Here is a 23,637-nt window from a genome sequence, read left to right as displayed (position 1 = left end):
GTTGAATCATAATAATTAAGTTAATAAAAAATGTATTAGTGAAACTGTTAAAAAATAGTATATGGCAAATTAAATATATTACGCTATTATCATATAGAAACATCATGAAATATTGTACATCATATTAGCATCAACATACATTATTGTTTCATTCAATTTCAAATAATAAGGATATTTAATATTTAAAAGTACAGAAGTCAGAACTCATCACCTGCTATGTAAAAGAGACAGAAGAAGGCACAATGGTCAATGCTATCTGGGATCGTTGGGATATTCCTACCCTAAACCCTATACTTAACCCTTTTAAATGTCAACTTCAACGAGCTAGGGACGTCCCAAGGATGTATCTCTACATGAAAATACATGATCTAAGTGATTGATAGTTGGTATTCAGCAGTCATAAAGCCTTATTTACTTTAATGAACTACTAAAATAGTGATTTTGTCAGACAGCATAGCAGCTCTACACTTTATTGACTGACTGATCCAGTCATCCTTCCATCCCTCCTCAGCCTTCCTCTCCTCTGAAGACCCAGTGAGGGTGGAGCTCATTCAGAGAGCTGTTGAGGGACTGGTTAGGAAGAACACTTCTACAGCCAGAGAGGTGAGAGGTCACACATGGTTTAGATGGTAAATATTTATGTCCCCTTAGCAGTTCATCACATAAGCAAAAGGTAATATGTTCCGTCATCCATGTTAATTTACATTAGTGCAAATTGTCCACTGATATTGGTGTAATTTCTCACAACTTTTGGCTGTATGAAAGTTAATTTCCCCTCAGGCACACACATTTGTTCTTTGATAAAGGTAATTTGTGTCAAATGTACTTTTACCCACATCTCTTTCCATTGCTTATGGATATTTGGCCAGACTCAAAATCCCGAACACAATGCCCATCCTGGTAGATCTGAACCTAATGCAGCTTGGAGTGATCGGATGACAGAAGTCACATTTAGGTGCCAGGTGTAACTGAGGCCATAGATGCTCCATATCCATTACTTTTAATGTTTTATATAATATGACTAAATGTGTTTATTTTTGTGTTGCAGCGGCAGTCAAGAAATGGAACAGCAAGGCCACAGAACATGACATAAGCAGAGCTGTGGGAGACCACCTCAAGCTCTTGGTAGAGCCGGGGGTGGTGTTTACCACTCCACCAGCAGAGCTGTGGGAGACCACCTGAAGCCCCTGGTAGAGCCGGGGGTGGTGTTTACCACTCCACCACACCTTCAGCAGGCTGGAAAAGTGATGCTGTTTTTCATACTAAGAGGGACCAAGAGTCTGTTGATTGGTCATTGGGTTCATTTGTTGAAATCAAATTAAGCTTTATTTATACAGCATATTTCAGACATGGATGCAACACAATGGCATCACAGGAAGAACAAAAATGAAAATAAACAACAATATTTAGTACACAACAAACAGAAGACTAACAACTGAAAGACTAATGAACATTAAGGAAATTCCATTGATTAAAATATTAATTGGATGCAATATCCAACCCAAAATATAGGCTTGTTTTTTAGGAGGGGCTCTGAAAGACACTATGGGGGTGTCCACTGGAAGTTGACTAGTAACAACAACTGGGACACAAAAGACACCCACCATGAGACCCACTAAATCTGCCCAAGAAGAGGCAAACAAAAGAAAAACTCACACCAAACTTAAAGACAGGAAGCAAACCAAAAAGGTGGCGCAACTAAAGGTGTTGACTCTCCACATCTATCAAGACAACTGGAGCACTGGGCCAGACACTCTTAAATAGAACCTGGACCAGCTCAGGTGAAACACCTTCCCACAAACGAGATGGACAATCCAGCACAGGTGTAACACATACTGATTAAAGAGGTGACACCAATCGGTGCGCCCTACGTGCTAACGAGCTATACTTGCTAACGAGCTATACGTGCTAACGAGCTATACGTGCTAAAGTCCAACCTCAAAACATAAATGGAAAAACCAAAGCCTGTAACACCTTCCCCTTTAGACAACAAATATATCCTATATTTTTGTTGGACAAGTTTGCTCACCACCAACAGAAAACAATTTCCATTTCACATTATAATCAACTACAATGCTTCACCTTCTACAATATAAACATGGTGTCCACTGGCTGTCAACAATGAAAAACAAGAAAAAACAAATTTCTAAATAATAATATGCAATAATATTATTTTTTAAATCCTTTTTCTTTCAATAGAACCCTAAAACTAACTAGCTTCTAGAACTCTCTTCTTCCTAAAACTCACTAGCTTCTAGAACGCTCGTCCCCTTGGAACGAGCCCAAACAAAACTCATCTCACGGAAAAACGTGCAGTAAACCCGCCCCCAAAAAAGAAACTCAAATCTAATTGTATTAGTCATGTCTGATTTCAAGAGCAAACTCCTGCGAAATCCCAATATCCGTGGTAACTTTCCACCTTACTTCTCTCTCTCTTTTCAGGGTTCACTCGATAGGCATGTTATTGGATGGGGCCCAGTCCCCAATGTCATGCATTTGGGTTAGCACATCTGAGAACGAACCCTGATATTCTAAAAGCAGGATAACAATTTCAATATAATTGTACCCATAAATTGTCAGTTTGTTTCATAAATAATTATGACTAAATGTTACATGAATTGTAAATATGAAATATTAAAAGCAAATTTATACCCCTTTGTTAATATGTATTGGCAATAATTACCTTAATGGCGAGGCATGGAATAATAAAACATGTATCTTTTGTCAGGCTGAATGTTTGAAATATGAGGTGATTTGAGTCATGCTTCTTCAGTAGTGGAATAAAGACAATTAGCACTTGAATGTTGTAAAGAAATACTGGAGTGATGTAGGATTGTTAATAAAATTGATTATAAACCAATTTATCATACTGCGTCCATGTGTATAGGCTGCAAGTATGTTGAAATTAAGTCGTTTTCAAGTCACTGACAAAAGACATCTTTTCAACTTTCACTTTCAAATAAAACCGAAAGTATATTGGACGTTGGGCATAGTCTTATTTTCAATGACATTTTGCTAGGTGGGATAGCCCCAATGTCAAAACACAGTTTTAACGTGTCCAAATAACCAATATGCAGAAACAGTTTGTGATATATTCAAAACCTAAAAGTAAAATGTGCTATATATACACAAACATCTGCCACAATAATCATATATATTTTTTAAAACAAGCACCTTATAAACTGCACAAGCAGCAAAAACGCTGTTGTTTTGACAAGTAGCAATAGATCACTGATATCAATTAGGGGGGAAATCAGGTTATATGTTCTGTTGAAACTAACACAACTAAAAAAACACATGGAAATGGGAGATATCTTTTACCTCACTGGTTAGAGGACAACCTGCAGAATAGTCAGCTACATTTTGGAGTGATGCATTTAAATTTAGGGGTCACTAAACAAAGGAAGGCAACACTTATTTGTCATCACTCATAGATATCATGTTGAAATCAATTGTGCCGAGAGGAGGGAGATGAGGTTGCACGTCCTGTTAAAACTAACAGCTCAAAAACCACATGGAATCTGGGAATAATGTTAAGATCACTGGTTAGATCACTGGTTTGTTAGTCAATTTTTGTTAAATCTCATAAATAGTACTCTTTCAATTCAGAGCCTGGATTTTCCCCCTGAGGCTAATATCCATATCATGTTGAAATCAATAGAACAGGGCAAACATATATATAGGTAGAACATCATTAAAATACTCCTACTACAATGTTAAAACATTCTACATTGTGACATTAATTCATTGATATCATGAAACAACTCCTTCATGTATGTATTTTCTGATATTTGATCAGAGATCTTTTATCAGATTATCTCTGGTCACAGCTAAGAGGTTTCTCTCCTGTGTGTGTTCTCTGGTGTTGTTTGACTGAGTAAAACTCTTCCCACATTGATTACAGCTATAAGATTTCTATTATGTGTGTTTTCTCTGGTGTACAGTCAGCTGCCCAGATGTAACAAAACTCTTCCCACATTGATTACAGCTATAAGGTTTCTCTCCTGTGTGTGTTCTCTGGTGTATAGTCAGACTGCTAGATGTAACAAAACTCTTCCCACATTGACCACAGATATAAGGTTTATCTCCTGTGTGTGTTCTCTGGTGTGATATCAGGTTGGTTGACTGAGTAAAACTCTTCCCACATTGATCACATCTATAAGGTTTATCTCCTGTGTGTGTTCTCCGGTGTACCTTCAGGTTGCCAGATGTAAAAAAAAACTTTGCACATTGATCACAGCTATAGGGTTTCTCTCCTGTGTGTCTTCTCTGGTGCACTGTCAGATCGCTAGAATGACCAAAACTCTTCCCACATTGACCACATATAAAAGGTTTCTCTCCTGTGTGTATTCTCTGGTGTGATGTCAGGCTGGTTGACTGAGTAAAACTCTTCCCACATTGATCACAGATATAACGTTTCTCTCCTGTGTGTGTTCTCTGATGAATCTTAATGCCTGATGAGGTGAATCTCTTCCCACAGTCAGAGCAGCAGTGAGTTCTCTTCCCTGTGGGTCTCTGCTGGTGTTTCTTGAGGAGTTCTGATCTGGAGGGACACTTCTCTGCCTCGTCAGTATCATGATGTTGTTGAGACTCCCCAGAGGATCCACGATTGTCCCGTCTCTCTCCTGTGTGAACAACAAAGTCAGACAGATAGTTAAAGGCCCACAACAGCGGAAATGCACTGTAAAAGTTGATGCCAACAGCGTAGCCATGATGTTGTACAACAATTGACATCTGTAATGAATGTTACAATTATTTGACAATTGTCTTAAAATGAGCAAGAAGTCATATTTTGTCTTGTTTTCACATTAGTAGTAAAATCGATGAATGTAGGCAATAAATAAGTTGTTGAACCCCTAAGCAGTGTGCCAGACAACTTTTGGTGTCCAATATTGGCCCCTTTCTGTGTTTAATAAAATTGCAGTACGAGGGCGATGCACACACAATTTGATTGCAGAAACACCTCCCTGCTAATGAGGAAACCGCTAGTTATGGATGTAGTATATCTGCCTGGAGCAAAAATGGTGAGCAAAGATTTTAGTTTTTCACAATGTATTCTGATGTGAATGGGTGAAACTCAGGGGAGTAACCTCCATTTCCAGGTTGCTTATGAGTGCATTTCACACTACTTTGGATTATAATTGTAACGCTCGTTTGAATGTCCTGAATAATATAATGTTTGTGTCATCATCGCAAATCAACCGCTTTGTAGTTAAAAAACACTTCAACCAGTAAAATGGGGTCTCAATCTCTTTCTATGGTCAAAAGAGACAGCTTGGAATGGCATGACCCCAGAATTCGTTTGTTCAGGAAGCGCATAAAGGTCACCAGTATTGGCTTCTGAAAAGCAATCGTTATAGACGTCTTATATCTCCGGCTTTGATTTTATTTGATAAATGTGAAGATATCATCGTAAAGTATGTTTTTTCAATATAGTTTTATTAGATTATTGAAAATTTTTCCGGAGTTTAGACGTGTTGCGTTCTTTGCGTTTGGTGACGAAGGAGAGCTTAGCGCCACTTGGCTAGTTTTGCTTGCTCATTCGAGAGGGAAAAATGCCATTCTAAAACCAAACAACGATTGTTCCCGACAAAGGACCCCTTGTACAACATTCTGATGGAAGCTCAACAAAAGTAGGACCCATTTATGATGTTATTTCATATATCTGTCGAACATGTGTACTATTAGTTTGCGCCCAGATTTTGGGCGCTCTCTCGCCATAACGTAAGCTGCATGTCGTAATGAAGTTATTTTTAGAATTCTAACACGGCGATTGCATTAAAAACTAGTGTATCTATCATTTCCTATAAAACATGTATTTTTTAGTAATGTTTATGAATAGTTATTTGGTCAGAATAGGTGAGTGTCAGAAAAATATCCGGACATTCTGGGAAAAATATGCTAAGTTTTCAGAATGTATAACCACGGATATCAGCTCTAAATATGCACATTTTCGAACAAACCATATATGTATTGTGTAATATGATGTTATAGGACTGTCATCTGATGAATTCTGAGAAGGTTAGTGAAAAAATTAATATCTTTTGCTGGTTTATTCGCTATCGCTAACGTGCCTATCGCTATCGCTAACGTGCCTTGAATGAATGAATGCGGTTGTGTGGTAGGCTATTGTAGTAAGCTAATATAATGCTATATTGTGTTTTCGCTGTAAAAGACTTTAAAAAATCGGAAATATTGGCTGGATTCACAAGATGCTTGTCTTTCATTTGCTGTACACCATGCATTTTTCAGAAATGTTTTATGATGAGTATTTAGGTATTTCACGTTGGTCTCTATAATTACTCTGGCTGCTTCGGTGCTATTTGTGACGGTAGCTGTGATGGTAGCTGCAATGTAAAACTGATTTATACCTCAAATATGCAAATTTTTCGAACAAAACATAGATTTATTGTGTAACATGTTATAAGACTGTCATCTGATGAAGTTGTTTCTTGGTTAGTTTGGTTGGTTCTTGGTTAGTTTGGTTGGTTTTGTGCATGCTACCTGTGCTGTGAAAAATGTCTGTCCTTTTTTGTATTTGGTGGTGAGCTAACATAAATATACGTGGTGTTTTCGCTGTAAAACATTTTAAAAATCGGACATGTTGACTGGATTCACAACATGTTTATCTTTCATTTGCTGTATTGGACTTGTTAATGTGTGAAAGTTAAATATTTCTCAAAATTATTTTTTGAATTTCGCGCTCTGCCTTTTCAGTGGAATGTGGGAGGAGTTCCGCTAGCGGAACCCCGGGGCTAGACAGGTTAAAAATCATTGAACATTTCAGGTGAAACATGGAAACTAAAATGTCTGTCATGACATTTCATAACCAGATCATTTTGTGAATAATCCCACTAGGCTACTCTGTAATGTGTTGTCATTCTAAATGTCCTGAATAAGAAAATAGCTGTGTGTTGTACAATAGCCTATCCATCAAGGAACAGTTCTCTACACATTATGAGCTAGTATCTCCATTTCCAAACAGACTAACGAGACCCTACAGTAAATCAAGTAGACAATAACACATTATAAACATTCATTTGTTAGGGATGTTGGATGCAACGTGGTGCACGGCATAACTGTCTTTACCAGAGTAATGAATGAAGAAGCACTTTGGTTGTTGTTTGCATGTCGTAATGTTTGTCATGTCACTGTCATTCAGAAATTTATTTCCTGGATCAGCTGATGATAGTTGAACATGTGACTGTAACTAAACAGCTACAGTATTAAGGTTGGAGTGTGCTAAAGCAGTGAGTAAATCAAACTTAGGGAGGAGGCTTCTGATGTTAACATGCATGAAACCAAGGCTTTTTCGATTACAGAGAGCGCCTGGGGACACGCAGGGCCTGGGTTAACCTCTACATCACCCGAGGAACAGAGGAGTAGGATGAGGGTACGGCTAAAGGCTATCAGAACTGGTCGTCTAGTGCGTTGGTAACAGAGAATAAAAGGAGCAGATTCCTGGGCGTGGTAGGATAGATTCAGGGCATAATGTACAGACAGGGGTATGGTAGTGTGCGAGTACAGTGGAGGTAAACCTAGGCATTGAGTGACGATACGAGAGGTTGCATCTCTGGAGGCACCAGTTATGCTAGGTGAGGTCACCGCATGTGTTGGAGGTGGGACAAAAGAGCTCTCTGAGGCATGTTGAGTGGGACTAGGGGCTCCGCAGTAAAATAAAACAGTGATAACTAAACAACAGTATATAAGGCATATTTACATTAGAGAGACATAAAGCGAGGCATAAAGCAATGACAGGTGTTGACTGGGAGAGATAGCTAAGACAACAACGGGTAAGACAACAATTAATCAGCTAAGACAACAACGGGTAAGACAATAACAACAAGTAAAATGTCGATGAATGGGCAGAGAGGGTCAGTTAACTTCTTCGGGGTAGGGGGCAGCATTTTCACTTTTGGATAAATAGCATGCCCAAATTCAACTACCTGCTACTCATCCCCAGAATATAACATATGCATGTTATTAGTATATTTGGATAGAAAACACTCCAAAGTTTCTAAAACTGTTTGAATCATGTCTGTGAGTATAACAGAACTTATGTAGCAGGCAAAACCCTGAGGACAAAACATTCCGATTTTTTCCCCCACTGTCTTTTCAATGAGATTTCATTGGGAAACCAGATTTCTAAGGGACTTGTTTGCAGTTCCTACCGCTTCCACTGGATGTCAACAGTATTTAGAAATTGGTTGAGGTTTTTCCTTTGTGTAATGAAGAAGTACGGCCATCTTAAATGAGAGTCACTTGAAGTGGATTGTTTTACCGGAAAAGTTGCGTCAGTTTGTTTTCTTTTTGTATTGAACACAGATCATCCCGTCTTCAATTTGATCGATTATTAACGTTAAAAAATACCTAACGTTGTATTACAAAAGTAGTTTGAAATGTTTTGGTAAAGTTTACATGTAACTTTTGAGATATTTTGTAGTGACGTTGCGCAAGTTGGAAGCTGTGTTTTTCTGGATGAAACGCGCCAAATAAATGGACATTTTGGATATATATCGACGGAATTAATCGAACAAAAGGACCATTTGTGATGTTTATGGGACATATTGGAGTGCCAACAAAAGAAGTTCGTCAAAGGTAAGGCATGAATTATATTTTTATTTCTGCGTTTTGTGTCGTGCCTGCAGTGTTGAAATATGCTACTCTCTTTGTTTACTGTTGTGCTATCATCAGATAATAGCATCTAATGCTTTCGCTGAAAAGCCTTTTGGAAATCTGACATGTTGGCTGGAATCACAACGAGTGTAGCTTTAATTTGGTATCTTACATGTGTGATTTAATGAAAGTTAGATTTTTAGTATTTTATTTGAATTTGACGCTCTGCATTTTCCCTGGCTATTGGCCCCAGAAAGGTTAACTACACACAGGGCCTGAGTTCGAGGCTGGGGCCGACAGATAAACAAAATGGAGAACCGTGATTAGTGAACAGTCCAGCAGGCATCAGCTATGTAGCCAAGTGATCATAGCGTCCAGTGAACAGCAATATATGAACCAGGGAAGCCGTTAGGTAGTCGTTACTATGCTAGCCGGGAGACGCGCCTGGCTCGATGCTAACTGGTGCTAGCTTTGGGACAAGGGCCTCACCGACGTCTGGCAAAGTCCGGTTGAGGGCACATCGGATGGAATTGCGTCGGCAGACCAGTCGTGATGGATCGGCGGGGGTCTGTGTCGACAAAGGGTCCAGGCCAATTGGCAGAAGAGGTATTGTAGCTGGAGTAATTTGTTTGCTAGCTGGGAGATGCACCTGGTTCGAGGCTAACTGGTGCTAGCTTTGGGACAAGGGCGTTAGCCACTATATCCAATCCGGTGCAAAGGTACAGAGCTTACGGCAGGAATCCGGTGATGTAGTGGCTTCTAGTCGTCTTAGTGAAGAGTCTGGGAGGCATCAGCTGTGTAGCCGAGTGATCATAGGGTCCACTAAATAGGCCGGGAGATGAGCCTGGCTCAAGGCTAGCTTCGAGGCTGGGCCACTCGGTGGCAGCTAGCCAGCTGCGATTATCTGGTGTAATGGTCCAGAGCTTACGGCAGGAATACGGTGATGTAGTGGAGAAAAACAGTCCGATATGCTCAGGGTTAGGTCAGGAATACGGTGATGTTGTTACAGTTTGGACTTAAATTGTCTTGAAAGTCTATGGCAAGACTTGAAAATGGCTTTCTAGCAATGATCAACAACCAACTTGACAGAACAGGAAGGATTTTAAAAATAATAATGAATATTCACATGAAGATCTGTCGCCTATTGGATGACATCACGACTTCCCATCAAGCCAACTCCTTGAAGGCCTTACTATGACACCACTCACTCCTTCTAGTTTGCAGTTCTCAAAATATATATATATATTTTGCTCAAAACATTTATTTGTTTCCCTTTAGTGTGTTTGTACTTTACTGTATTTATACACTGCTCCAAAAAATAAAGGGAACACTTAAACAACACAATGTAACTCCAAGTCAATCACACTTCTGTGAAATCAAACTGTCCACTTAGGAAGCAACACTGATTGACAATAAATTCCACATGCTCTTGTGCAAATGGAATAGACAAAAGGTGGAAATTATAGGCAATTAGCAAGACACCCCCAATAAAGGAGTGGTTCTGCAGCTGGTGACCACAGACCACTTCTCAGTTCCTATGCTTCCTGGCTGATGTTTTGGTCACTTATGAATGCTGGCGGTGCTTTCACTCTAGTGGTAGCATGAGACGGAGTCTACAACCCACACAAGTGGCTCAGGTAGTGCAGCTCATCCAGGATGGCACATCAATGCGAGCTGTGGCAAGAAGGTTTGCTGTGTCTGTCAGCGTAGTGTCCAGAGCATGGAGGTGCTACCAGGAGACAGGCCAGTACATCAGGAGACGTGGAGGAGGCCGTAGGAGGGCAACAACCCAGCAGCAGGACCGCTACCTCCCCCTTTGTGCAAGGAGGAGCAGGAGGAGCACTGCCAGAGCAAAATGACCTCCAGCAGGCCACAAATGTGCATGTGTCTGCTCAAACGGTCAGAAACAGACTCCATGAGGGTGGTATGAGGGCCCGACGTCCACATGTGGGGGTTGTGCTTACAGCCCAACACCGTGCAGGACGTTTGGCATTTGCCAGAGAACACCAAGATTGGCAAACTCGCCACTGGCGCCCTGTGCTCTTCACAGATGAAAGCAGGTGCACACGCACATGTGACAGACGTGACAGAGTCTGGAGACGCCGTGGAGAACGTTCTGCTGCCTGCAACATCCTCCAGCATGACCGGTTTGGCGGTGGGTCAGTCATGGTGTGGGTGGCATTTCTTTGGGGAGCCGCACAGCCCTCCATGTGCTCGCCAGAGGTAGCCTGACTGCCATTAGGTACCGAGATGAGATCCTCAGACCCCTTGTGAGACCATATGCTGGTGCGGTTGGCCCTGGGTTCCTCCTAATGCAAGACAATGCTAGACCTCCTGTGGCTGGAGTGTGTCAGCAGTTCCTGCAAGAGGAAGGCATTGATGCTATGGACTGGCCCGCCCGTTCCCCAGACCTGAATCCAATTGAGCACATCTGGGACATCATGTCTCGCTCCATCCACCAAAGCCACGTTGCATCACAGACTGTCCAGGAGTTGGCGGATGCTTTAGTCCAGGTCTGGGAGGAGATCCCTCAGGAGACCATCCGCCACCTCATCAGGAGCATGCCCAAGCGTTGTAGGGAGGTCATACAGGCACGTGGAGGCCACACACACTACTGAGCCTCATTTTGACTTGTTTTAAGGACATTACATCAAAGTTGGATCAGCCTGTAGTGTGGTTTTCCACTTTAATTTTGAGTGTGACTCCAAATCCAGACCTCCATGGGTTGATAAATTTGATTTCCATTGATAATTTTTGTGTGATTTTGTTGTCAGCACATTCAACTATGTAAAGAAAAAAGTATTTAATAAGAATATTTCATTCATTCAGATCTAGGATGTGTTATTTTAGTGTTCCCTTTATTTTTTTGAGCAGTGTATATCACTTTTCAACAGGAAAAGTTTAAAAATCACTGGAGGACGTCATGAACAATTCCGACAGTACAAAAACATATTCAAGTGTAGAATGCCCTTTTAAAAATCACACATTAGTTCAACAACTGCTGAGTTTGTGCCCCTGTTTTATAAGATAGTACTCACTGTATTTACTGGTGTTAATCAGTTCTCCAGTCTTCTCTTCTTCGTCCTCCTCTAATGTGACAGTAATCTCCCCCTCTTCATCCTTCATTCCAAAAACCTCTTCATCTTCTTTCGCTTCATCCTCCACTCCAAAAACTGCATCTTCCTCATTTTCTTTCACAGTAACATCCTCCTCCTCTTTCACTCTGAACGCGTCTTCCTCTTCTTTCACTGAAACGTCTTTTTCTTCTTCTTTCACCCTAACAGCCTCACCCTCTACTTGTTTTTGTATTGTAACAACCTCCTCTTCCTCCTCCTCTTTCACGAGAGCTTCTTTCTCCGTCCAGCAGACCTCCTCTTCTATAGCAGGAGGAGAGTAGCTTAGTGAACTCATGGTCGGGGATAATAGCTAGTTAGCATTAGCGATTAGACTAGTGCTAACTTAACCAGCCAGCTAACGTTAGTTGACTTAAAACGTAAATATTAAATGGGGTAGCTATTTGTTTCCACATAAGTATGTTTAAATCATAGTGGCAAATAAACCAGGAAATTGTCTAAAGAACATGAATGTTCCGACTTTGTTGGCTAGCGAGCTACCGAGGTGGCTGCAGTTGTTGAAGCGTTCCGTCCACTAGATTATACGTCACAGAAGAAACATAGCCTGAAAGACACATATTGCCATCTGCTGTCTGGAGGGAGGAAACGCAGTTGAGGGAAAACTTTTTTTATTCTTCATTGAATTATAATATTATAAAGCAGTTTAGGGAAACGTTTTTTTTCTCTCCATTAAATATTAATATTATATCAACACGTACAAAGAGCAACAAGTGTTGTTGGATTAGTTCAGATTTTTTATGAGAATTTAAAACAAACTCTACATCTATTCCACATCTGTATTTCTGATTCAGTTAAATAACTAGATATCAAAATAAGCACCTAGTTATTGATACCCTTGATAAATATGAGCAAAAATTACTGTATAAAATAAATAAATAAACTTTACCCACTACCAGGATATTTTAGCCAGAAACCTGGTTACCTCTCTGCTAGGAGGCTGAAACTTGGACCATAAGTGGATCTTCCAGCAAGACACATCAACATCCACAAAGAAATGGTTAATTGGGAACAAAATCTAAATTTTCAATGGCCATCTCAGTCTTCGGACTTGAACTCCATTGAAAACCTGTGGTTTGAATTGAACAGGGCAATCTATAAGCGCAGACAAAATAAATCAAGGACCTGGAGAGATTCTGTATGGAGGAATGGTCTAAGATCCCACCCAATGTGTTCTCTAATCTCATAAAACATTTCAGTGTCGTTATCCTCTCAATGGGAAGGTGCTGCAGTATTGAAAACACGGGTGGCAATAATTCAGACCCTTACCTTTTGAGAATTACATGTTAAACTATATCTCTTTCTCTGAGCAATTGTATCAGTATAAAATAATATAATTTCCATTTTTTTGTTGGTGTAACAATACATCATGTAGATGTATATAATGAACAGACTACGTCTATACTGCTCCTACATGGTGTAACAATACATAATGTAGATGTATATAATGAACAGACTAGGTCTATACTGCTCCTACATGGTGTAACAATACATCATGTAGATGTATATAATGAACAGACTAGGTCTATGCTGCTCCTACATGGTGTAACACTACATCATGTAGATGTATATAATGAACAGACTAGGTCTATACTGCTCCTACATGGTGTAACAACACATCATGTAGATGTATATAATGAACAGACTAGGTCTATGCTGCTCCTACATGGTGTAACACTACATCATGTAGATGTATATAATGAACAGACTAGGTCTATACTGCTCCTACATCATTTAACAATACATCATGTAGATGTATATAATGAACAGACTAGGTCTATACTGTTCCTACATGGTGTAACAATACATCATGTAGATGTATATAATGAACAGACTAGGTCTATACTGCTCCTACACGGTGTAACAATACATCATGTAGATGTATATAATGAACAGACTAGGTCTATACTGCTCCTACATGGTGTAACAATACATCATGTAGATGTATATAATGAACAGACTAGGTCTATACTGCTCCTACATGGTGTAACAATACATCATGTAGATGTATATAATGAACAGACTAGGTCTATACTGCTCCTACATGGTGTAACAATACATCATGTAGATGTATATAATGAACAGACTAGGTCTATACTGCTCCTACATGGTGTAACAATACATCATGTAGATGTATATAATGAACAGAATAAGTCTATACTGCTCCTACATGATGTAGATGTACACTACCGTTCAAAAGTTTGGGGTCACTTAGAAATGTCCTTGTTTTTTAAAGAAAACACATTTTTTGTCCATTAAAATAACATAAAATTGATCAGAAATACAGTGTAGACATTGTTAATTTTGTAAAAAACATTTAAAAATACAAAAAACATAAAAAAGGCACCTTTATTTAACCAGGTGGCCATGATGTCATAAGGATAGTTTAACCAGGTGGCCATGATGTCATAATGATAGTTTAACCAGGTTGAGTTAGTTAGTTGAGAACAAATTCTCATTTACAACCGCGACCTGGCCAAGATAAAGCAAAGCAGTGTGACACAAACAACAACTTGTTCTTTAACAAAGCTTTTGTAAACAGTATTGTTGCATAACAATCAGGCAGTAGAACAACAATAATCATCAACCTCTTGACCAATCTTCCCTCCCCTTAACATTGGGTTTGATTCAGACCCTGCCAGTGTGCCAGGTGGACATTGGGTTTGATTCAGACCCTGTCAGTGTGCCAGGTGGACATTGGTGTACCAGGTGGACATTGGGTTTGATTCAGACCCTGTCAGTGTGCCAGGTGGACATTGGGTTTGATTCAGACCCTGTCAGTGTACCAGGTCAGGTGGACATTGGGTTTGATTCAGACCCTGCCAGTGTGCCAGGTAAGACATTGGGTTTGATTCAGACCCTGCCAGTGTACCAGGTGGACATTGGGTTTGATTCAGACCCTGCCAGTGTACCAGGTGGACATTGGGTTTGATTCAGACCCTGCCAGTGTACCAGGTGGACATTAGGTTTGATTCAGACCCTGCCAGTGTACCAGGTGGACATTGGGTTTGATTCAGACCCTGCCAGTGTCCCAGATGGACATTGGGTTTGATTCAGGCCCTGCCAGTGTACCAGGTGGACATTGGGTCTGATTCAGACCCTGCCAGCATGGCCAGAAATGTATTCCAAGGTCTAGTATGTCACTGCATCAGACACCATTCACAGTGCTGGCTGAGGTACGAGTAAAACATGAAATATTATTTCCTAACCATTCACAATGCTGGCTGAGGTACGAGTAAAACATGACATATTATTTCCTATTTGTAAAATTATCTCCACTCCTTTAGTCCATAATCAACTAGTCTCTCACTGTTTAACCAGAATAACATGAGTTGTGTCCTTCAGACTGTTAGACTGTTAGTCCGTAATCAACTAGTCTCTCACTGTTTAACCAGAATAACATGAGTTGTGTCCCTCAAACTGTTAGACTGTTAGTCCATAATCAACTAGTCTCTCACTGTTTAACCAGAATAACATGAGTTGTGTCCTTCAGACTGTTAGACTGTTAGTCCATAATCAACTAGTCTCTCACTGTTTAACCAGAATAACATGAGTTGTGCCCTTCAAACTGTTAGACTGTTAGTCCATAATCATATTCAGCTACTTAGATGTCATGTATTGTCATGTTATGTTCTCTATAATGAAATATCACCAAGTGAAATAAAGTTGATAAGATATTCTTAATAGACATTAAATAAAAAACTGTTGTTCAGAAATCATTCATTATCATGTTGCTCTCATGAAATGAACTAAATTTTTTGAATAATTGCAAGGATCATATTTGCATATTGCACATTGACCGTAAGAAATCCTGAATGTATTGAAATGCCTGGGCTCGCAGTGAATGTGTTAATTCATAACCCATCATTTGTACCTGTTAGTTCATAACCCATCATTTATACCTGTTAGTTCATAACCCATAATTTATACCTGTTAGTTCATAACCCATCATTTATACCTGTTAATTCATAACCCATCATTTATACCTGTTAATTCATAACCCATCATTTATACCTGTTAATTCATAACCCATAATTTATACCTGTTAGTTCATAACCCATAATTTATACCTGTTAGTTCATAACCCATAATTTATACCTGTTAATTCATAACCTATCATTTATAACTTAATCAACCCCAGGAAGAGTAGCTGCTGCCTTGGCAGGAACTAATGGGGATCCTTAATTAACCCCAGGAAGAGTAGCTGCTGCCTTGGCAGGAACTAATGGGGATCCATAATAAATCCCAGGAAGAGTAGCTGCTGCCTTGGCAGGAACTAATGGGGATCCTTAATTAACCCCAGGAAGAGTAGCTGCTGCCTTGGCAGGAACACAGTCATGTGATATGTGGTATATAAAAGTCCAATCTTAGGAGAGTACATGACAGGCACTATACTGTGTGTCTGCAGGTGTCTATCTGGTCAAAACCACTGATACAGGTGCCCCTCCACCCTCTGGTGGGATGGATCATGTCTACAGAGAAAACTAGATTCAAATACTTAGATGTGTGTGTATTGGGTATATGTTGTGAAATTGTTAGATATTACTTGTTAGATATTACTGCACTGTCGGAGCTAGAACCACAAGCATTTCACTACACCTACAATAAGATCTGCTAAACACGTGTATGTGACCAGTATACTGTGATTTTGATTTGAAATAAACGTTTTATTTATCAAAGGTGCTTTTGGCTGGAGTCAAAATGACTGCAAAGGATTTGAATTTGTTAGAAGTCCATATTGATACAGAAACACTAAATCATGATTTGGATTTATTAAGAACCAGGTGATTGACAAAGTCATTAAAAATGGGAAGAATTTAATAAAAGACATTTAGGCTATGATCAAATATATGCCTCTGGGGTCAAAATCATCCATGTCAGAAGTATGGTTCAATGCAAATATGTAGCGGGTGTAAAAATTTGTTTTAAATTCTCACTCTTTTAAAAACGAATCAATCAACACATGCTTCTCTTTGAACGACTTAATATAATATTAAGCTTTTATGAAATAAATGAAGTGACCTAGCTAGACCAGTTATTGTAAATGAATACATCTAGTGACCAAGCTAGACCAGTTATTGTAAATGAATACATCTAGTGACCAAGCTAGACCAGTTATTGTAAATGAATACATCTAGTGACCAAGCTAGACCAGTTATTGTAAATGAATACATCTAGTGATCAAGGTCAAAAGAAAGAATATCATCATCACTAAATCAAGGCTGATGGAAAACATCTTTGGACAACTTTGATTCAACACAAGTGGCAGACATGTTTGAATTCCTACCCATTGTAACATTCATTACCAAAACCACCTGACATTGCAAATGACTTGAATGACTAATTGACGGGTCAGGTGGACACGTTGAGAAATGAGTCCAACTGACGGCTCCCGGAATCGGACCGCAGAGTGAAGAAAAAGCAGCCAACAAGTGCTCAGAATATGTGGTAACTCCTTCAAGACTGTTGGAAAAGCATTCCAGGTGAAGCTGGTTAAGAGAATGCCAAGAGTATGCAAAGCTGTCAATAAGGCAAAGCGTGACGATTTGAAGAATCTCAAATATAAAATATATTTTGATTTAACACTTTTTTGGTTACTACATGATTCCAAATGTGTTATTTCATAGTTTTGATGTCTTCACTATTATTCTACAATGTAGAAAATAGTAAAAATAAAGAAAAACCCTTGAATGAGTAGGTGTTCTAAAACTTTTGACCAGTAGGGTATATTATGTTATATAATAAATATGTAATAACATTAAAACATAACTGTTTGTCCTTATAGGGAACCAGATCGTGACTCCAACTCAAAACTCAAGTCTTTAACCACACTGTGTTGTTACACTGGTGAGTAAAAACTCATGCTTCCTACCCTTTAACTTTTTGTGTGAAAATTAAAATATACATTTTATTCAACTGCGTTACCCACTCCAGTCAGCAGATGACGATCTGCGACTTTAAGGCCATTCTGTTAGTGTGACGTATGATCTAGTGGACGGGACGCTTCTTTCAACAGCAACAACAGTCAGTCAGCCACCTCGGTAGCTTGCTAGACAAAATAGCCGAACCAATAAAGCTCTTTAGACGCTTCAGTGTATATTAGCCACTGTGTTTTAAACCCACTTCTGTCGTTTAGTTAGTTATCCGATTTAATTTCATATTTACGGTGTTGTTATTAGTCAGCTAGCGGTCTGATTAAGTTAGCATTAGCCTAGCTAACATCCCCGACCATGTGGTCACTAAGCTACTCCCCTGCTAAAGAAGAAAGGGTTATCACAGTAAAACAAGAAGTAGAGGATGAGGCCGTTACTGTGAAAGAAGAAAAAGACACGTTCAGAGTGAAAGAGGAGGAGGCTGTTACGGTAAAAGAAGAGGAGAAGAAAGAGGAAGATGCGTTCAGAGTGAAAGAGGAGGATGTTACAGTAAAAGGAGAGGAGGTTGCAGTTTATGCCATGAAAGAGGAGGAGGAGGAGATGACTGTTACATCGAAAAAGGAGGGGGGGAAACTGGATATCTGGGCCCGGTTTCCCAAACGCATCTTAAGGCATCCAATGGTTCTAACGATGAATTTAGCCATAAGATGGTTTTGAGAAACCGTTCCCTGATTAACACTAGTAAGTACAGTCTTAAAAACAGAGGCACAAACTCTGCAGTTGTTGAACTGATGTTTGGTGTTAAAGCGGAAATATGCAATTGCTACATCAATATTGTGACTTTTAAATTATTTATTTATAGCCATTGATTCTTGAAGAATATAACACATGCTTCATGAGCCTAGTTCAACTGTTGTACCCCATCAGATCCCCAAATAAGCTTTTTTTACTCTAATGTTTAGAAACAATGTAAATCAACACTGTATAGCCTCAACATGGTTAAAACTATAATGTTGATATCATGGATGGTCAGTCCTTGCATCCATAGGTCTGTCTGTCTGTAGTTACATTTCTCCAACCTCATAATCATCTTATTACCAAAACAGTGGAGGAATGACAGATTTGTTATTGTTTGAACTGCAGATTGCTGGGTTGTGTGGATTTTTTAAACAGCAACAAAATGGCTTCCCATAGGCTTGGTTTGGTAAACAGCTGAGGGATGGGGGAAGGAGAAGTGTAACCAATCTCAAATTCATAGAGAAAGCTATTGTAGCAACCGTAACCCAACACCTAGCGACCTCGTCAAGAAGTTCAGACATCTTGGCATAACAGTTATAAGGTGTTGGCTTGACAGTCGCTGGACACAGGTTTGAGTTCAGCTCAGGGCTACCCCACGAATTCAGTACACTATGAATACATGGCCTGGCCATGCATGATGTCATAATGATAGTTTAACTTCTTTGGGCTGCAGGGGCAGTATTGAGTAGCTTGGATGAAAGGTGCCCATTTCCAACGGCCTCGTACTCAATTCTTGCTCGTACAATATGCATATTATTATTACTATTGGATAGAAAACACTCTCTAGTTTCTAAAACCGTTTGAATTATATCTGTGAGTAAAACAGAACTCATTTTGCAGCAAACTTCCTGATAGGAAGTGGAAAATCTGAAATCGATGCTCTGTTCCAGGGCATCCCTATTCATTTGCTTGATATGTATTAGTATACATGCACTTCATACGCCTTCCACTAGATGTCAATAGGCAGTGAGAGAAGAAATGGAGTGTATATCTTGATCTGAGGTCGAATAAGAGCTCTTGGCATGACGTGACACCAATTTCCTGTTTTCAGGAAGGCGCGAGAAAGAACCGGGGATTGCCTTCTGAAAAGCTGTCGTTATAGACGGCTACTATCTCCGGCTTTGATTTTATTTGATAAATGTGACAATATCATCGTAAAGTATGTTTTTTCAATATAGTTTAATCAGATGATTGAAATTTTTTCGGGAGTTTTGGCGTGTTCCGTTCTCTGAGTTTGTTGACGATGGAGAGCTTCGCGCCACTTGGCTAGTGTGCTTGCTAATTCAAGAGGGAAAAATGCCATTCTAAAACCAAACAACGATTGTTCCCGACAAAGGACCCCTTGTACAACATTCTGATGGAAGATCATCAAAAGTAGGACCCATTTATGATGTCATTTCATATATCTGTCGAACATGTGTACTATTAGTTTGCGCCCAGATAGTGGGCGCTCTCTCGCCATAACGTAAGCTGCATGTCGTAATGAAGTTATTTTTAGAATTCTAACACGGCGATTGCATTAAGAACTAAGCTATCTTTAATTTGCTGTCCAACATGTATTTTTTAGTAAAGTCTATGAATAGTTATTTGATTAGAATAGGTGAGTGTCAGAAATATATCCGGACATTCTGGGAAAAAGATGCTAAGTTTTCCCAATGTATAACCACGATTTGTGCTGCTAAATATGCAAATTTTCGAACAAACCATATATGTATTGTGTAATATGATGTTATAGGACTGTCATCTGATGAAGTTTGAGAAGGTTAGTGAAAAAATTCATATCTTTTGCTGGTTTATTCGTTATCGCTACTGTTGGCTTGAATCAATGCGGTTGTGTGGTTGGCTATTGTAGTAAGCTAATATAATGCTATATTGTGTTTTCGCTGTAAAACACTTAAAGAATCGGAAATATTGGCTGGATTCACAAGATGTTTGTCTTTAATTTGCTGTACACCATGTATTTTTCATAAATGTTTTATGATGAGTATTTAGGTATTTCAATTTGGTCTCTGTAATTGTTCTAGCTGCTTCGGTGCTATTTCCGATTGTAGCTGCAATGTAAAACTATGATTTATACCTCAAATATGCAAATTTTTCGACCAAAACATAGATTTATTGTATAACATGTTATAAGACTGTCATCTGATGAAGTTGTTTCTTGGTTAGTTTGGTTGGTTCTTGGTTAGTTTGGTTGGTTATGTGCAAGCTACCTGTGCTGTGAAAAATGTCTGTGCTTTTTTGTATTTGGTGGTGAGCTAACATAAATATACGTGGTGTTTTCGCTGTAAAACATTTAAAAAATCGGACATGTTGGCTGGATTCACAAGATGTGTATCTTTCATTTGCTGTATTGGACTTGTTAATGTGTGAAAGTTAAATATTTCTAAAAAATATATTTTGTTAACAGGTTAACAAATTGGCCCATAACTTCACCTAACAACAACATAGACCTACTGTAGGACCCATTACTTCACCTAACAATAACATAGACCTATTGTAGGACCCATAAATTCACCTAACAACAACATAGACCTAGGACTATAAATCATTTAATATTTCAGAACTTCTTAAGACTAGGGGGTGACATTTTCACTTTTGGATGAATTGGTGCCCAAATTGAATGGCCTCCTACTCTTTCCTAGATCATATGATATGCATATTATTATTACTATTGGATAAAAAACACTCTGAAGTTTCTAAAACTGTTTGAATTATATCTGTGAGTAAAACATAACTCATATGGCAGGCAAACTTCCAAACAGGAAGTGAAAAATCTGAAATGTATTTATTTTATTTATTTATTTCACCTTTATTTAACCAGGTAGGCAAGTTGAGAACACGTTCTCATTTACAATTGCGACCTGGCCAAGATAAAGCAAAGCAGTTCGACACATACAACAACACATAGTTACACATGGAGTAAAACAAACATACAGTCAATAATACAGTGAAAAATAAGTCTATATACAATGTGAGCAAGTGAGGTGAGATAAGGGAGGTGAAGGTAAACAAAATATATAAATAAATAAAAAATATAAAATAGGCCATGGTGGCGAAGTAAATACAATATAGCAAGTAAAAAACACTGGAATGGTTGGTTTGCAGTGGAAGAATGTGCAAAGTAGAGATAGAAATAATGGGGTGCAAAGGAGCAAAATAAATAAATAAATACAGTAGGTAAAGAGGTAGTTGTTTGGGCTAAATTATAGATGGGCTATGTACAGGTGCAGTAATCTATGAGCTGCTCTGGCAGCTGGTGCTTAAAGCTAGTGAGGGAGATAAGTGTTTCCAGTTTCAGAGATTTTTGTAGTTCGTTCCAGTCATTGGCAGCAGAGAACTGGAAGGAGAGGCGGCCAAAGGAAGAATTGGTTTTGGGAAATGGGTCGATGGGAAAGTCATCGCCTATTCAAATCTCTATCATTTATGGATCTGTATGCACTTCATACGCCTTCCACTAGATGTCAACAGGCAGTAGAACGTGGAATGAAGCGTCTAGTGTGGGACCGGATGAGAGCCATTGGAGTGACTGGTCTGGCAGATTGTCAGTTCTTGGCCACGCACACTACGCATGTGATGTCCTTGTTTGCCACGGTTATATAGACATGAAGAAATGCTCCGTTTGGGACGTTATTGGATATATATGAGAAAAACATCTTGAAGATTGATTCTCAACTGAGTTTGACCAGTTTTTTCAACTTTTAATATCACTTTTTGTGAAGCTTTCGTTCATTGCGCAAATGTGTATGGACATTATAAAACAAAACAACGATTTATTGTGGAACTAGGATTCCTGGCACTGCATTCTGATGAAAGATCATCAAAGGTAAGGGAATATTTATGATGTAATTTCGTATTTCTGTTGACTCCAACATGGCGGAGAATGGCTGAGCGCCGTCTCAGATTATTGCATGGTGTGCTTTTTACTAAAGTTATTTTTTAAATCTAACACAGCGGTTGCATTAAGAACCAGTGTTACTTTAATTATATGTTAAACATGTATCTTTCATCAAAGTTTTATGATGAGTATTTCTGTATTTCACGTGGCTCTCTGTAATTACTCTGGCTATTTTTGGAGGCATTTCTGAACATGGCGCCAATGTAAAACCACGATTTGTGGCTATAAATATGCACAATATCGAACAAAACATAAATGTATTGTATAACATGATGTCATATGAGTGTCATCTGATGAAGATCTTCAAAGGTTAGTGATTAATTTTATCTCTATTTGTGGGTTTTGTGAAAGCTATCTTTGCTGTGAAAAAATGGCTGTGTTTTTTTGGATATGGTGGTGAGCTAACATAAATATATGTTGTGTTTTCGCTGTAAAACATTTAAAAAATCAGACATGTTGGCTGGATTCACAAGATGTTTATCTTTCATTTGCTGTATTGGACTTGTGATTTCATGATATTATATTATATTATTTACGCTATGCTAGGCTATGCTAGTCAGCGTTTCTGATGACAATTATCCCGGATCCGGGATGGGTAGTCCAGAAAGGTTAATATCTCAATGTTCAAAGTTTAGCCCGAATCCAACAGTCATAAAGTTACACTCCCTTTCAGTCGGTCAACTTCGGTAAAACATACTATGGGAAAATACAATCATTCCCCATGCCGACCCAAACGGATACGAAATGAAACGGCCCCTGGCAGACCACCCAGACCTTACTTCGCAAGATTTGTCAATTTATTAATTGTATTTTGTTTGAAACACTCCTGTCAATGTTGAGTAAGGACGCACGCCTGATTACCCATATAGAAGTAGGATTAGTCTACCTGGCCTGAGCGCAAATGTAGGCCTATAAATGTGCCCATTTGGGATGTCTGATAGTATTTCTGATCGTCTTAACGCACCACCACTAATGATCTGTGGAGCTTCTCAAAGTAATGTTTTATTCACCTCAAACAGCAAGTAAACAAAGTCTAATAAAAATCAATAGCGAATGACAATAGTTACTCAGAGTATTTTCGTAAAATATTTCCAGCTTTCGCCCTTTCGATAACCACTAGGCACAAAAGGGAAAAACATAATGCACTGATCCAGCGGGAATGTCAAAATACCTGATTACTTCTTATCCCTTTCACAAATAGCCTACAGCTGTGTCGGTCGAGAACTCACTGGCAGGGGAAACTGAGGGCCCAGAATATTTTATACAATGTTGCAAGCTTGCTATCTCGAGTTTTGGGCCGATCCAGTTGATAGTTGATCCAATG

The 23,637-nt window shown here is 39.1% G+C and overlaps 1 protein-coding gene across 1 annotated transcript; it reads right to left on the bottom strand.

Annotated features, from left to right (window-relative positions):
• Positions 1-1,283: 1,283 nt before the first annotated feature.
• Positions 1,284-12,275, bottom strand: LOC139567115 (zinc finger protein ZFP2-like). Its single transcript, XM_071388603.1, has 2 exons — positions 11,655-12,275; positions 1,284-4,625 (listed from the first exon to the last, which is right to left on the bottom strand). The coding sequence occupies exons 1-2, from the start codon at positions 12,025-12,027 to the stop codon at positions 3,919-3,921; spliced, it is 1,080 nt and encodes a 359-aa protein (XP_071244704.1). The 5' UTR covers positions 12,028-12,275; the 3' UTR covers positions 1,284-3,918.
• Positions 12,276-23,637: the final 11,362 nt, after the last annotated feature.

Source organism: Salvelinus alpinus, unplaced genomic scaffold (genome assembly GCF_045679555.1).
Source record: "Salvelinus alpinus unplaced genomic scaffold, SLU_Salpinus.1 scaffold_44, whole genome shotgun sequence".
Taxonomy (NCBI): Eukaryota; Metazoa; Chordata; class Actinopteri; order Salmoniformes; family Salmonidae; genus Salvelinus; species Salvelinus alpinus.
The sequence above is the reverse complement of the archived record's forward strand: the minus strand, read 5'-3'. Positions and strand labels throughout refer to the sequence as shown.